Source organism: Lepidochelys olivacea, assembly GCF_965140295.1.
Source record: "Lepidochelys olivacea isolate rLepOli2 genome assembly, chromosome: 4".
Taxonomy (NCBI): domain Eukaryota; kingdom Metazoa; phylum Chordata; order Testudines; family Cheloniidae; genus Lepidochelys; species Lepidochelys olivacea.
The window spans coordinates 23,311,919-23,328,133 of NC_140414.1; the positions used below are offsets into that span (position 1 = coordinate 23,311,919).

At 45.0% G+C, this 16,215-nt stretch overlaps 1 protein-coding gene across 1 annotated transcript in view; it reads right to left on the reverse strand.

Annotated features, from left to right (window-relative positions):
* The window catches only part of SCD5 (stearoyl-CoA desaturase 5), an 80,383-nt gene extending 76,684 nt beyond the window's left edge, over window positions 1-3,699 (reverse strand). The window contains exon 1 of the mRNA XM_084627013.1: window positions 3,078-3,699. Coding sequence (XP_084483139.1) covers window positions 3,078-3,306 — 229 coding nt within the window. The 5' untranslated portion in view covers window positions 3,307-3,699. The remainder of the gene's footprint in view (window positions 1-3,077) is intronic.
* Window positions 3,700-16,215: the final 12,516 nt, after the last annotated feature.

A 16,215-nucleotide genomic window follows, 5' to 3' on the forward strand; every position in this document is an offset into this window, starting at 1 on the left:
ACCCAACCCTCTGGGAATTATTAAAAGGAAGCGGGGGGGGAGGGGGATTGCAATCAATGGTAATCAAGGCCACAGGCAGCTGACTCAGCACAGAAACCACAAACGGGTGTCCTAGGTAACAGAGACATAATGAGGCTGCTATGGATTTGTGAGGGATACAGAATCTGTCTTTGAAAGACACAAGCACGGAGAACACCTTCATCTAGAAAGCTTTATATGCGTCAGTGATGCTGTCCTCTGCTAGCAGCGCTCAGTCTCGGCCTGGGATATAGGCCACCTCCTGTGAACCCTGGAGGGGACGGGGGTGTTTCTTTTAAAAGACATAGGACTAACAAGGCCTCTTTGTTGTGTATCCTTTGAACCAATGCTCTGCTGATGGAGCTGGCAGTCCTGGCACCACTTCAGTGGGCAGGTTTTGGGATAATGGATCTGAAGTAGAGATGGGTTACACTGACAAAAAGCCCTCAGGTCAGGTTCAGTACAGCCGAACCCTCCCCTGCCCCAGCCCTCTCTTCCCTCTATTGAAATGGGTGGTTGGGGATAGGGAGGCCTCTATTTAGCGTCTACACTGCAATTAGACACCCGCTGCTGGCCCGTGCCAGCTGACTCGGGCTCAAGGGCTCGGAGCTGTTTAAACTGTGCTGTAGACGTTCAGACTCGGGCTGGAGCTCGGGCTCTAGGACTTGCAAGGGGGAGTGTCCCAGAGCTCGGGCTGCAGCCCAAGCCCAAACATCTACACCACAATTAAATTAGAGCCCCTTAGCCCGAGCCTGTTGGCACAGGCCAGCCGCAGGCGTCTAATTGCAATGTAGACATACCCTGAGAGCCTTCAGACAGCTTGTGTGATGCTCACTGGGGTGGTGTGTGTGTCTTGCTCCCTGCAGCATGTGACCTTTGCTGGGATCTGAGTGGTTAGAAACAGAAAAGGACTATCAGAGCATCAAATACTCATCCCTCCCCTACCTGCGTATGAGGTGAGTGCAAGCACCTCCTCTCCAGAAGGAGGTGCCAGACATTGAACAAATACTACACTTGACTTGTTTTCATCTCCTTTTATTGTCCTGCCAGCCCGAGTGCTCTCAGGAGGCTGAAATCTCTCTACAACTGCTCTTAAAAGCAAACATGGAATTCAGGAAGGAAACAGAGCAACTTCTAATGAACACGGTCTGGATCTAGAGCCTTTATCACTCCCTCCACCTCCCTCCTGCCTGTACCATCCCATGCCACTCCGGCTCACACACTTGTGGCTTTCAAGTAGCACAATCATTTCTTTTAAGGCAGAGGAGTAAAAAGCAAGAGCTGGCAAGTGGGAGCCAGGAGACCTGCATTCCACTCCCTCCTCTGCCACTCACTCTCAGTGTGACAACCTCCCCATGCCTCAGTTTCCCCTTCTGTAGCTCTGGGCTAACAGCGTGCTTAGAGATGCTCTGATGAGAGGTTAGATGGAAGTGCAACGAGCCCTTATAATTGTCATTAAGGAACGCAGCGAGCATCAGCATAGTAGTGAATATATACATGGGGGTGGGGAGGGAGAAGGTTGGGAACCGGAGCGCCCTGGAATTTAGCACCATTCCCTGCATACCATGTGTTATGCAGACCAGCGTGTCAACACACAGCTCCCCCAAACCAAACAGGGAGTGGAAGGGCCCTTGAATAACTCTCCACATTCCCAGCATGCACTAACTCTCTACATCTTTACTTATGGGCCTTGTCCTGGGTGGCGTCAAACCCCTTCATCTCCCACCAGATTCAGCGGCACTTGTGGGAAGCATCAGCAGCAAGTCTCGTGTGTGTTGCAGGGGGCTGGACACTTGGCTGCAGCACGAGCATTTTGGGATTGTGCATTGGCCCCTAATGGGCTTTCTAAAAACAAACAAAACCCAGTGAAGTCCCCCGCGCAGAGGGGTCGACCTGCACCCACTCACTTAGCAGGGGTTGTGTCCTTTGTCTCAGCTAAACCTGGGGGAAAGGGGCTAACAGAAGTGGCTATGCTGACGTACCCATCAGAGTGCATGCAGTTAGGCCGGTTGTAAATCCCGACGCGCAGGAACGAAGATGATTTGGGACGAGTTGCACGAGCCTCAGCATTTCCCGGGCTGCAGCCCTAAGTCATGGCTGCCCCCCAAAGTCCCTGGTGCATGCCACAATGCCCCAGCCGGAGCTGGGGAAAAGGAGCAGAGAGCCCTGTTCAGCGTATCTCCAGCAGGTTTACTTTATGCCAGGGGCACATATGACAGACACACCTGGGGGATTCTTTGGTTAGTGACTCTAGGGATATGTAAGCAGGCAAATAGCATCTACACGTACCAGGCATTAAAAGGGGGAAGAGGCTGGCAGGAGGACTGGGGGGTGGGGTGGGGGAAGTGGAGCCCATAAGGAGAAAAAGTAACAACAGCCTGGACTGTATATAAAACAAAGAATTAAGAGTGGGAAGCATTTTAGGCTGCTGGCATCTGATCCTGCTAGGTACTGAGTGCCCCCAACTCCCACTGACTTCAGTGCAGGTGTGGAGAGCTCAGCCCCTCACAAGATCAGGCCCTTAGGTAAGATTTCATCTCCCCCTCTCCCTTCCATACCCAGTTGTTTCATTGAGAATACTGTGAGCTGTTGGTTCAGAAATGAGTCAAAATTACCAGGATCTGGGAGACAGGGACAGGGACCAGACAAGACCATCTCCTATGGGAAGGTGCTTAAAAACAGCCAATTGATGTCCTCATCGGTTGAGAGGGATGAAGTTTCTAATCTGACTGTTTCGGTTTTCCCACCCCCCCTCCAGCACGGGAACAATACTGATCCTGTTGCTCGTGGGAAAAGTACAGGGTGGTTTATCATCCTTTTGCCCTAGGGTGCAAATCATGCAGCAGAGGAGCTGAACGGCATGATTCAAGCTGAAGGAGGACTTTGAAACATTAGGCTCCAATGTGCGACTTCCCTCCCCCCCCTCTAGTTTTAAAGAACAGTCGCCAACACAGGACTAATCCAGCCTTCAGAAAACAGAAGCAACCCCCCCGGCCCAAGAAAGGAGAGGTCTCCTACAAGGGGATAACAAAGCAGACCCCGATTGTCGGGGAACTCACCCCAGATTAAAGTAAGCAGCTGGGCCTTGGGAATGAGGCAGAGGGAGTACACAGCTCCGATGTGAAGCAGTGTCATTAGGACGACATTCCTCCAGACAATCTGCTGGCTATAGCTGGCATTCCCCTCGCTGCTCTCGGCTTTTGATCCTAACGGGCTTTCTTCTCTCCCACCACAGAAGGGGGTCCTTTTCTCTCCAGCCACTGCACAGTTGGCTCCTGGGCCCGGCATAGCTGAGGAAGCAAGGTCCGAGTGTGCCTATGCACCCAAGCTTGTGCGGTGCCCCACGGACCAGGGTCTGAGAGCGGCTACCAGTCTGACAGCGAAGGTGAGTAGTTGCTTGCTTGGAGGGTTGATGATTTATTTGTTGTAACGGATGAGGATTGTTCTTCTTTTTAGGTTGGGGATTTTTTCCCCTGCCTTCTTTCCCCTTCAGACCAGGTTTAAATAAACCCTACGAATGCAAGTCCTGGAGCACAGCATCTGTTGCTAGCATCTCATCCATGATGCTCCTGCTGTGCCAGAACTGAACTCCGCACAGCAACAGAGGGAAGAAAAAAAAGGGGGGGAGGGAAAGAGAAAAAAGAGAGTGAAAGACAGACCTGCATAGCTACAGCCAATCAGAATTACATGTGGGGCTCTACAAGAGAGCTGCTCTGGCCGCTGGTGCCACATATTGGCTAGACTGAAAATTCCCCCCCACGCAAACAGAATGCAAACACTGAGAGGGAGGGAGGGAATTGAATCCAAAGCGGTGGCCAGATGCAACTAGCCCTCCCCCAAGGCAGCCAAGCTTTTGTGAGGTTGCTGAGCCCTCTCAATTGCCCCTGGGTGGGTGGGGGAAAAACCCCTCCATGCACCAAATCAGTCTGCACTCATTCAGTACAACTGTGCCTGCTTAATATCAATTGATGTCAAAGGACATATAATTTAACGTCAGTTGAAAATCCCTGCTCTAAACAGGACTGAGGGCCCAATCTGGCTCCCACTGGAAAATCAGGTCCCTTAATGATAATTACTGCACATGGTAACACAGGGAGAGGGCAGTTTTTCAGTGGATTGCATTGTTGAGTGATCTATTTGCAGCCTTGCTGCTTGCTATGAATGTACAATAACCAGAGGGTTAACAATGTTATGGGCCATCTGCTGATAAACGGGCCTCCACCTTTACCCTGGGTGTAAGCTCACTGTAAAAACGGTGGGAAAGTGGCTATAAGTGCGTGAGGTGTCACGATAAGCTGTAACAATGCACACTGATGGGAAAAGGAGCCACAGCTGGTGTTAAGATCATGCCTGGTAAACAAGAGACGCGTGGGACCAGAAATCAGTGAACCAAAATTGGTGGTGAAAATTAGGTCTAATTGATGAACCAAATAATGAGGGAATCCATAGCTCCCCTTTGGGGTCCTCATAAAGAGACTTGAAGGGAAAGCTGGCTACCCCAATGCTAGCTGACTGACTGAAAGATGACAGAAGGGGAAGGAGTGAGCTTCACCATCATGGCTGCCACCCCCACTGTCTCCTGGGTCCCCAGCTCCCCTTCATCTTAATCTTGAGAGATGTTCTGGTCGGGCCAGATGACATCACCATCTCCACTAGCTCCAACTAAATCCCAAATACTACCTGGGATGTGAAACTGTGTTGTTCCCCCCTACCCAACCCATGTGCCCTTTTCCTTCCTACCTTATTACTTTTCTTTCTTAGCCCTCTCCTTTTTCCTCCTGTCTAATAAGAGCCTGGCTTGGCCAGCCAAGACTGTATATTTAGCATCGCTATTGTAAGTGGTGACCAGAGAGGCAGCTAAATGCAATGCCCTAAACAGCCCACTGCTGGTATGAGTTTGTCAGGTCTCAGAGGTGCTGATCAGACCTTGTGCTGGGTCTGTGCTTTTTCAGCAGTAAGAATCAAAACTGGAAACAGAAGCTGCGTTTTCTGTCTTTCCTGTTCTCTTTTTTCCCCACTTTGGTGTGTGTTTGTCTTCTAGGAAATAGCGTCAGCAGTAACAAGAGCAGCTCCAGCCTCTCCCCGCTAACTTCTTCTCTTTTCCCCAAAAGGACAGTATGTACCATCTCTAATATCCTCTCAGAGGAGTTTCCTGCAAAAAACTCTCTCCAGCTAAATGGAAAGGGAACAAAGAATGTTGTTCAAAAGAAAAGCCTTATTTAATAGTGTGCATTTCAAATGCATTCAAATTGGCTTCTGTTTTCTTCGGCTATCTTTAATAAAAGGTTAAAGGAATTTTTAGTGGTGTCTTAGTGATGGTACCAAGCAAGCTGAGGTCTCTGTATACCAAACCCTGAACCTTGTTTAATGTCACAGGGTCATGCTAATACCTTTGACCTTTTGGGCCCATATATTCCATATAACAGCAACCAGTGATGACAGTTTCCTTTTTTTTTAGTGGAGGGGGGAAGGTGTCTGTGCAAAATGTCTCCACATCGGTTTTATTGTCAGTGGGTGGAAAGTGAAATCCCTTGTTGGGAAATCCCAGTGTATGCCATCAAGTGCTGGGGCAAAGAGATGCCCCCACAGGTGGGTTTGACTGCAGCTAAAAGGAGTGAACCACAGTTGGTGGACATAAGTGTCACTGCATTGAGGCTGCACCAGTCGCACCAGCTGATGCCCATGGCCATCTTTTCTGGGTGGGTCCTGCTCCAAAGTGCAGTGATCTACAGCAGATTTAAGTTGTTGTCCCACTCCTTCCAAAAATCCCCTCGTCTACAAGGATTGGGCTCTACGCTTCATAATTATTCACAGCTCTGCAGAGAGGCAAAACCAGACCTAGGTCCCTGTGTTGGATCATATTAAAGAAGTTCTGTATTAAAATCACAAATGAGTTTGATTCCCCATAGTTTAAATTCCAGGGTATTACTAATTAAGAGGTCTCTTGGTTTTTGGTACTGTTTCTCTCCCTCTATGTGTGAAACTTGCAAGCTGCTAATTGCGTTAGTACATTCTAAGACAGAGTCTGTTCTCAAAGCAATTCTTTGTAATAACAACTACTCACACAGAGAGAGACTCAAAGCAATACTCTGTAACAACAGAAACAGCACCCAGAGACTCCCTGCCCTTTTGTTGTATTCATCTCACTTTGTTAACAATTGTGATTAAAATAGAGATAGAGGATGTATGTGGATGGATGCTTGGTGTGGATAATAACTGAATGATCAGGGAGGTGCCAGCCTAAGAATCCAGTGTCCATCGGCTGAAGAAGGCGTCAAGTGGAAATAACCAGAGGACCCCCGGAGGGCAGACTGGAATCCACCCAACAGCCTCAAGAATGGGAGAACCAAAGAACAAGATAACATCTGGCAGCACGGAGCCGTCAGGAATGTGCCATCTGCTGATTGATTCAGCAACAGCATGATGAAGCAATTCCCATAGACTGGCATAGGAAGAAATTCCTATAAAAATGGACTCTAGAAACTGAGAACTTTGGGGTCTGATTCTGCAAACCAACTTCCAGGAGCATCAGACAAGGCCCTGCTCCCTCCTCATGTCCAGGCCACCTGGCCAGTGGCTTGGCATGAGCAACTCTAAGGCTGGTAACTATGATAGCAACCTTGCAGAATCTCTCTCTTTCTCTCTCTGTGTGTGTGTGTGAGAGAGAATAAATATGAGATTGAATGGAATGTTATAGCTATAACTAACTGCTTACTATGATTCTTTCTGTATTCACAATAAATGTGGTATTTTGCCTTTTCCCCTTTAATAAGATTGTGCTGGTTTTTATTTTATTGGTATAACATCTGCACAGGGGTGAATTCCACCCGAAGGGCCCAAATCCTGCAGTCTTTGCTCAGGGCCATTATGCCACCTACTTCCATGGATAAGCCAGCAGGAGCAGACCAGAGGGGTAGGGAAACTCAGTGAGGTTGAGGTCATGGGCAATCCTGTAAATCGTCCCCTTGAAAGGCTTGAGGAGGGCGGGAGGGGGGTGTCCAAACGTTCTAGATCACATAGTTCTGCTGCAGTAATAGATAAGAACTATCCTGCATGGACAGCTAACCCTCCTTGTGGTCCGACTGGCTGGGTCCCCCAGCTCCAAGCTGTCATAACTCCACCCATCTGGCTTTCACCAAAGAAATCAGGCAGTTGAGTAGGGGAGGGTGCCATGAAGAGAGACCTCTTCCCTGCTCCTCCCCCAGTCACACCCCATAGGCCCTACTCAGCCACTCCCAAGGAGTACAAGGGTGGGAAGGGTGGACTAGATCTACTAGGCTTTTCCATCTCTAGCTGCTAGAAGCCTGGCTCTTCCTGCCTTAGCCCTTCTCTAGAAAGAGTGCGTACTGCACCCATTGGTGTCGGTCTCCTTAAACTTCTTTTCCTTGGTTGCCCAGGTAATTAGGATTCTTCAAGATCCTTTGGGGGGGATGTGCATCAAAAAGGGGGGTAGCTAAGTCTGAGATGTAACCATAGATATTAAGGTCAGAAAGGACCATTATGATCATCTAGTCTGACCTCCTGCACAATGCAGGCCACAGTATCTCACCCATCCACTCCTGCAATAAACCTCTCACCTATGTCTGAGCTATTGAAGTCCTCAAATCATGGTTTAAAGACTTCAAGGTGCAGAGAATCCTCCAGCAAGTGACCCATGCCCCATGCTACAGAGGAAGGCGAAAAAACCCTCAGGGCTTCTTCCAATCTGCCCTGGAGGAAAATTCCTTCCCGATCCCAAATATGACGATCAGCTGAACCCTGAGCATGTGGGCAAGATTCTTTTAACTAGTTGTCGAGAGGGAGCGTGATTTGCTTCTGGATTTCACGTTGTGCAGTAGGGATTTCTGTTTATAGGTCCCAGTTTAGCTATGTGCATGCCTCTCTTTGAGGACATCCCATTGATATGTACATATAGCCCAAATTAAGACTTGAATAAGACTTGATTTTTTTTTCTCCACATTAGAGAAAATCCTCTTACGTGATTGGCTGATTTGAGGATAAGCAACACCCCTATTAGACTGTGCTCCTGTTCCATTCCTCTTCTTAGTTCTGAAAAGGGCCATGATTCAGCAAGGTATTTAAGTACCTGCCTAACTTTTAAGTATGTGATTAGTCCAATTGACTTCAGCTCAGAGTCAACTACCTAAAAGAGAATTTCCTCTAGATATGGACAGAAATCAAATCTTAATGTGGATTATATCTATAAAAGCTGTGTCCCTTTCCCCTCCCAAGGGCGGGGGGGGGGGGGAAATCTAGCAACTCCTTTTGTTAGCACCAGCCCCTAATGGTGCCCGAAAAATGCCAAGAATCTTCTCAATTCTTAGTGTCTGAGCTAGGCTTTCACTAAAGCACTTTATTAAGGCTGCTGAAGTTCTGTAAGTATCTTTGTTCTGTAAGCCAACTCCCGCCACCAAAAGTGCCTCTTGAGCATAGGCAGCAGCAGCAGACATTCTGGAATCAGCTAGTAGCATTTACTCTCCTGAAGATAACAAAGAAGCCACTGCTGTAAAAAGAGCACGAAAGGGTACGTCAGCATTCTCCAGTTTTTCCCCTGCCCAAAGCATTATTCTTTCACTTCTCACATGTGCATGCATCTAATCTTCCATCCATTTCTTTGCAACTCGGCCTTGGCCTCTTGTCTCTCGCTGCAACTGTAGCCTCATTTTTGTGTGCCGCAACACTTGGTGCGGGCTGCTGTTTAAAAGGCAGAACCCTGTGGTGTTCTCGATCCCAGAGCAAGATTTGTTAATAGAGTTCACCAGTGTCCAGAGGATGACCCAGATTCACAGAGAACCGGGGAGGGGGGTGGGAGGAGTAGGGTACTGTTAACTCGTGCATGGCTTCATACGCTGCTGGTACAGAGCAAGGGAAGACAGAAAGCCCTGACTCCTGACCAATTTATGGCATTCTGTAGCTATTTAAAAATCAAATGTCAAGATCAAGTAAAATATTTGCCTGCAACTCATTCCTTACATTCTTGAATGGTTCCCTCAATACAAATGAAAAATGTTCTCTGAGTGTGTTTGCAGCACACATTGTCTTCAGTTAATTGTTTTGAGGGGTCACTGGAATTAGTAATTTATCTTGGATTGATGGGTTATTATATTTATTCCTTCAGGGGCTCAAATATTTAGGATGTTCAAGGTCAGCCTTTAGGCTAAGTACAAGTGTACATACATAGTGTCAGTTTAATAGCAGAGACATGCTTTCTGTTTGGGTTGTACCACATCCTCAGAGGGGGACAGACTCGGTGATTTAATGAGTCTCTTCCACCTCTAATTCCTTTGATCTGAGGCTCCACACTGGTGCACTAACACAGTAATAGTGACATGGCTGCAACCCTCTAATGTAGGTATACTCCACCGTGTGGAGTACAACGTCATCTGGTAAATTACAGAGTGAACTGCACTAGTGGAAGGTAATTTTGTGCTGATGCAGGGTAGGGTGACCAGACAGCAAATGTGAAAAATCGGGAAAAGAGGTGTGGGGGGGGGAGTAACAGGAGCCTACATAAGAAAAAGACCTAGAAATCAGAACTGTCCCTATAAAATCAGGACAGCGGGTCACCCTAATGCAGGGCCTCTACAACGGGGGTTTGTGCCCTGGTGACTGCACTGATGCAGTTACATTACTACAAATGTCCTTAATGCAGACAGGATCTTCTAAAAATCAACTAGGTAAGCTTTTCAGCCATCAGTAACATATGGAGGCCAGGGGTGTATCTTAATGAAAAGATCTACAGCAAAACCATTCATACAGACCTCAGTTTAGCAAGGTACTCAAGCACACGCCTAACTTTCAGCACATGACTTCAGATGGATGTCAAGTAGTCCTACTGACGTCCATCTGCTTAAGCAGATTAAAGTATATTTCTGTAGCGCGACCTACAACACTAACTCTTTAAATGCCTTCCAGCACAAAATCACATCACACATGCAAAGGGGAAATTTGGAAAGATCACCCAGCAATTTTATTAATTAAAAACGGCAATCCAGCTATCAGGCCCTCACCTCCTTGTTTGTTTGTTCTCTATTCTGTCCTTTGATTTGTTCTTCCTTATAACGCAAGGTCTTGGGAGCAGGAATTTTTACTAGTTTGTTACATTTTAGCCACTATATAAGCACCACATACATCAACTAAACATACAGGAGGACTCTGCTTGTAACAAATGCTATATTGTGATTTTGACGCATTCTTTAATCTTTAGCGGCTTTAAAACTCACTGGGCTGAAGGGGCGGGGGCCGACCTTCTGAGGATGAGCACAAACTCTGAGTTTGCTTTTCTCCCAGTAAAACCTCCTAAATCGGTTAGTGCAGGAGTGAAATTGAAAGAGTGATGTCATGGCTTAGTGGCCCACAAACAGCAAGAGGGATCAATGCCTGCTTTCAGCTGTGGAGTTCTGTGGTGGCCCGAGTGGAGGGGGGGGGGGGCTTGTGTCATGGGAGCACAAAGACCAGGGGTGATATACTGGCCTCAGTGAAGTCAAGGGGCCCAGGATTCCAATCCCAGCATTTTGTCTGATTTGTTGAGGGCCGGATTCCAATACTCTGATTCTTGTTGAAGGGTACCGTAGCTCCTTAAGAGCTCCCATCGAAATAATGCAGTTAGGAGCTTCACAACACCAATAAAGGGGTCAGAATCTTTTCCACAATATCCATGGCTGTTATCTACAGCAGTATATTTTTGGGGAAAATGCAAGGGAAAGGTTTAATCTCTTAAAAAAAAATAATAATCACTCTAAATCATACCAACTGGATTTACACCAGGGGCACAGCTGGCTCTGGGCCACTGGGCTATCGGTGCCTCATTTGGAGCATCACATGCAGAAGAGGGGGAGTTCAAGACTCTGCCTCCAACACCAAAGCAATGTTTGAAGAGCACCTCTCTGTGGCCAATAGCATGCAAAGGATCATGACTAGCCTGGAGGGGAAATTCAAAGACCTGATCATGCAAACATATGAACAGAGACCTACCTTAACAAACACCCTGGAAATGATCTTTTTAAAAGTGAAGAGAAGGCAACAAATGTAAAAAAACAACAAACAAAACAGTAACCCATTGAAGTCTGACATCACAATTAGAAACCGGGGACATGATGCTCTACCTGGTGTGATGGCTAGAAAAGAGTTGCCAAATCTGATCGATTTAATGGTGACGCTCTTAGTGACTGCACGGAATTGGGACATAAGTGGATTAAATTTTTGCAGAGGAAAGCTATAGCATTCTTCCTGCAAACGAGGATAAGGAGGGATGCCAATGGGGGAAAAAAAATAATTGCAGCATTTCCTGGTCTCCAGAGCCAAGGAGCATCCTGAAAGAAAACTGAGAAGAGATTTGAAGTGCAAAGGTTTTCTCAGACAGTAACACGGTCAGATAGAGCCCGGGTATGAGCCCATCACCTCAGGAATGATCTCATGACACCTCTGCTATCTCTAGCCTAGACTGTTTTAAGAGTTTAGTTCTAAACAAAACCAAAAACATTCAAACCTTTTAAAATTACCTTTTGGTTCAGAGGACAAAGACATTCCAATGGAAATGGGAAACGAACCATAACCAACTGGTGGGAGGGGGAGACAAGATTAATAAAAAAATCCCTTTGTGATCCCTGATCCGGCTTCAGAAACAGAGTCAGAAGATTGGTGCTATTTAAAAAATGAGTAAGGGTTAACTCAGCTCCTGTTGGACTGCCTCACTTCACTGTTGTGGCCATACTCTGTCACAGAGCATAGTTTCTAGTTTGTTTACTTTTTCAATACAGTTCAACATGTTCACGCAAGACTACAAATATGTATGGAGTACAAACCTCTTCTGCTATGCTGTGTTCAACATTATTTTCTTGTTAGTTAATATCTTTTATTAATGTATAGATCCGCCTCTTATGCCCTGATTTAGCAAGGAATTTAAGCATGCGTCTAACATTTAGCATGCAAATAAAAGGCCTTGATCCAGCAAAGCATTTAAGCATTTGATGAACGGCTAGCACATAAGTAGTTCTATCAGCTTCGATGGAACCACTCACATGCTTAAAGTTAGGTATGTGCTTATGTGCCTTGCTGAACTGGGGTTTATCTTAGGATGCATTGACTTGTTAACAACCCAGTTAGGAGATGGATTTTGATGCAGGGCACAGAGCATTCACTTTGGGCCAAATTCTGCCATCAGCTATTCACTATCAATTCCCACTGGACTTCCTTGAGGATTGTATGTGTATATCTGATGGCAGAGAGTGGCCCATTGTGCTTCAGTATGTCTTTTACATGCAGGTTAAACAATTACAGAACATATATATGTGGTGAGGGTGACCTGTAAGCTGCCATGGATACTATTTTTGCACTATGCTATTGTTTTTGAAGGTGGAAAGTTAAAACCCAGTAAGCAACCGAATTTAAAGTAAAACTTAGGGGGCTATTCCTCGTGTTTATGTCCACAGCACTTATGCAAGGGCTCGAGTCTCACTGACATCAATGCTTAACTGTAAGCATATGCTTAAGTTCTTTCCTACTCAGCAAGTCATTTAAGCGTGGTCATAAGTTCCACTGATAAAGTGCCAAAGTGCCTTGCTGAATAGGAATGGAATTAAGCATGTACATGCAATTAAGCACAAGTTTACATGTTTTGTTTAATCAGGAACTATAGGATAACACAGCCCTCTTTACCATCTGACCAACAAAAAATGTATTTGTGAACTAACTGCATTGATAGAAGAAGAAACAATATTCACTGAGTCTGTCCAGTCATCAAACATGTCATTAGATTATTTACGTGTTCTCCATCGAAGCAAATGGGAACATTAGAGGCCGTGTGAAACATGAGCACTTCCATCTTGCTGAAAGAAGGGATGCAACAACATGGATCACGAGTGTGCAAATGAGTACCCACATTGTCAATTGCTCATGATCAACCTGATTACATGCACTATAAACAAAGCCACAAGAGAGAGAAAATGAGACCAAAAGGCACTGGGGTTTTCCAGGCCTGCTCCCATTCAAGTCAGTGGGAGTTTTGCTAGAATTGGGCCCCCGGTTTGTAACTATGCTCAAATCAAAAGCAAATGCAAGTTGGTTTCTCTCTCGGAGCACAGCAGTAGGGCATGATCTAATTAAGAATGCACCTTGATTGCTCATTCCTACCTGCCCTGTATAATACAATGCCCCTTTGGAATAGCGATGCAAGCTTCGTATACCCCACAATGAATAGCACTGTTCTGGTGAAGCACAAAGTCTCTTCCCAGCTGAATGAACTGGGCTGAGGAATATAAAAAAAGCAACCTCCCCCAAAACAACTCAGTGTGAGGTGGGTAAACACTTTGTTTTTAATGTTCAAAAGTTAGCTCAACAGAGCTTGAAAAGAGCAATTTTATGAGGTGTACTGGGGCAAAGCACATTTGCTTAGTGTGCTAATTAATTACCAACTAGAGCTCCGGAGGCAACTGAATCAGCAGAGAGTATATAATTAAACCCAGGTCTTTTATAGATGTATTTTAAATGTTCTTCTAGAATTCTCTGTCTGGAAAAATGCAAAGGAGAAGCAAGTGCCTGTTAAAGGGAATGCAGGAAGGTTACAGTATCCAGCCATCATGAAATCTCAGCACAGAGCTGTAAAAAATGTTACAAAGAGAATTATATTGATTTTTCTTTTCTTTTTTTAAATGTATCAGTTGTGATCCTAGCAAGTGATCTTAAAACATTGTTCAAAGACCTATGAACTCACTGAGTGACAGAGAAGGGAACGGAGACAACCAAAGGCCCTGATCCAGCAAAGCACTTAAGCATGCGATTAACTTCAATCACGTGAATAGTCCCCTTTACTTCAAATGTGTCAATGGAACCATTTATGTGCTTTCAAGTTAAGCACATGCTCAAGTGTTCTACTGGATTGGGGCCTAAATTCCCTTTGATGCACTGCATATTATGTATAAAATTACTTTAAAATAAAAAATTAAAAAAAATATTTTCCTTTGTTGGAAGATTACTGAAGTAGCCATGAGTTGTGTGCATTATAGCTCAGGCTGAGGATTGCTTCCATTCTGACTCCTCTGTTTCTGTTGCTAACATTCTCAAGCAAGTAAGTTTGGGATTGAAATTTGCTCAGAAAAGTATTTTTTTGTTTGCTTGTGAAAAGTCTGAGAGGAATTGATTTAGAGATTTTTGAATTATGGTTGCATGAAAAAAAGTCTCTTTCTGATCAGTAATTCTGTTCAGAGATAACAGAATGAATAGGAAAACAAACGGCTTGTTTTGTAGCTTTCATGAAGATCTAACAAAATTAGTAAGTGGGAAATTTTGTGCATGAACATTGGAGTTGTGCTCTCTGGTTCTCTTAATAACCTGGTCTTGGGGTATCTCAAAGATAAGAATGGCGGAGTTAAAAAGACACCCTGTCAAATACCTAATGCTCAGAGATATCACAAGCTCTAATTGCAACTTTTATTTAACTTTTAAAAACAACATAAATGTTGTATTAGATAACACGCACAAACATAGCTCCTGGCAGACTGGATCAGGTCAGCGGTTGATCTGGCCAGTATCCTGTCTTTGACAGTGGTCAGAACCAATGCTTCAGTGAACGGTGCAAGAAACATTGCAATAGACAGCTGCAGGATAACTAGTTCACAGTTTGTTCCTAACTCAAATAGTCAGAGAATGGCTTATGCCCTGAAGATTGAGGGTTTATACCCCGATCAAAACTCTCTTTTTTTAAAACGTTTACTATTCCAAAACTGGATAGTCTTGTTATCCATATAAATGTCCAATTTTTTTTTTAAAAAAACATCAAAAATCTGATAAACTTTTGGCTTTAATGATATATTGTGGTAATGAGTTGCACAGGGTAATTGAAAGAGAAATTAGAAAAAACTAAAAGAGCATAGAGCCTTAAAACTACCTAAAAAGAGACTGGATGCACAGACCTGGGTGATCTGAGTTAAGGTTGGGTGAGCTGAGTTAATCTTCATGTTGTGCGCTTACATACAGAATGTTACAGGTTAAAACTGTGCTTTGTATCATTATTTGTGAAAATAACACAACATATAATGACAGGTTTCAGAGTAGCAGCCGTGTTAGTCTGTATTCGCAAAAAGAAAGGGAGTACTTGTGGCACCTTAGAGACTGAGAAATTTCTTTGAGCATAAGCTCAAATAAGCTGTAGCTCACGAAAGCTTATGCTCAGATAAATTTGTTAGTCTCTAAGGTGCCACAAGTACTCCTTTTCTTTTTACAACATATAATGAAAACCGACTTCACTTTAGTCCAATTCTAGGGCTTAGTCCTGCCCACAAAGCCTAGTCCAGCCTGAAAGCTTGTCTCTTTCACCAACACAAATGGTCCAATAAAAGATATTACCTCACCCACCTTGTCTCTCTAATATCGTGGGACTGACATGGCTACAACAACACTGCATAGTCCTGCACCAGTAAAGTTTTGTCACTGATTTCAGTGGAACCAGAATCTCACTGCTATGGAGGGAAAGCAAGAGAGATGCAGTAATCATCCTGTTTTAGCATTTAGGCTTGAATGCGATCTGCCCTTGCCTACCCTTTCTCTCTTTCTAATCAATGCTTAATGTGGTTTTGAATTGCTAATCCACATTAGATGTCTTTTCTGCAGAGTCATCCAGGACCAACATATGGTTGAGGAACAGGGAGCGGGGAAATAACTGATGTAGGAGGAACAGTTTCCCTGCTAAATTGTAAGCACAGTGCCAACCAGACTAATCAAATGGAATCATCTTACCGCTTGGGTCACCTGAGGCTCAAAGCACCTCAAGGGAGTTGAGGCTTGCTAGACACACAGTTTTAGAAGACAAATGCAGGCAAAAATCCAAGGACTTAAGCAACCATCCAACTACCAGGAGCCCCTGAGCGGAGGAGGCAAGAATCTGACTGTTCCACATTCTAGAACAGGATCAGGAGAACACCACCCCCATTTGATGGGAAGACATTAAGGATTAAATGGTTCCTCTCCCCTTTTTTCCTCCTAGGGGTCCAGTTTAGAATCTGTTCTTCTGACAGTAGGACCATTGTTACTAAGCAGCATGTAACAAAACCCATATTCCCAGTATGTATGTCAGGGAGCTCTGTTATCCCAAAAGTACTGAATTAAATATCTTATATAAACAGTGGACAGGATGGAAAAGCCATTGTGATTAAAAGATAACCCAAAACATTCCTTTGTAGGCCAGTCTTAGGAAATTCCCCA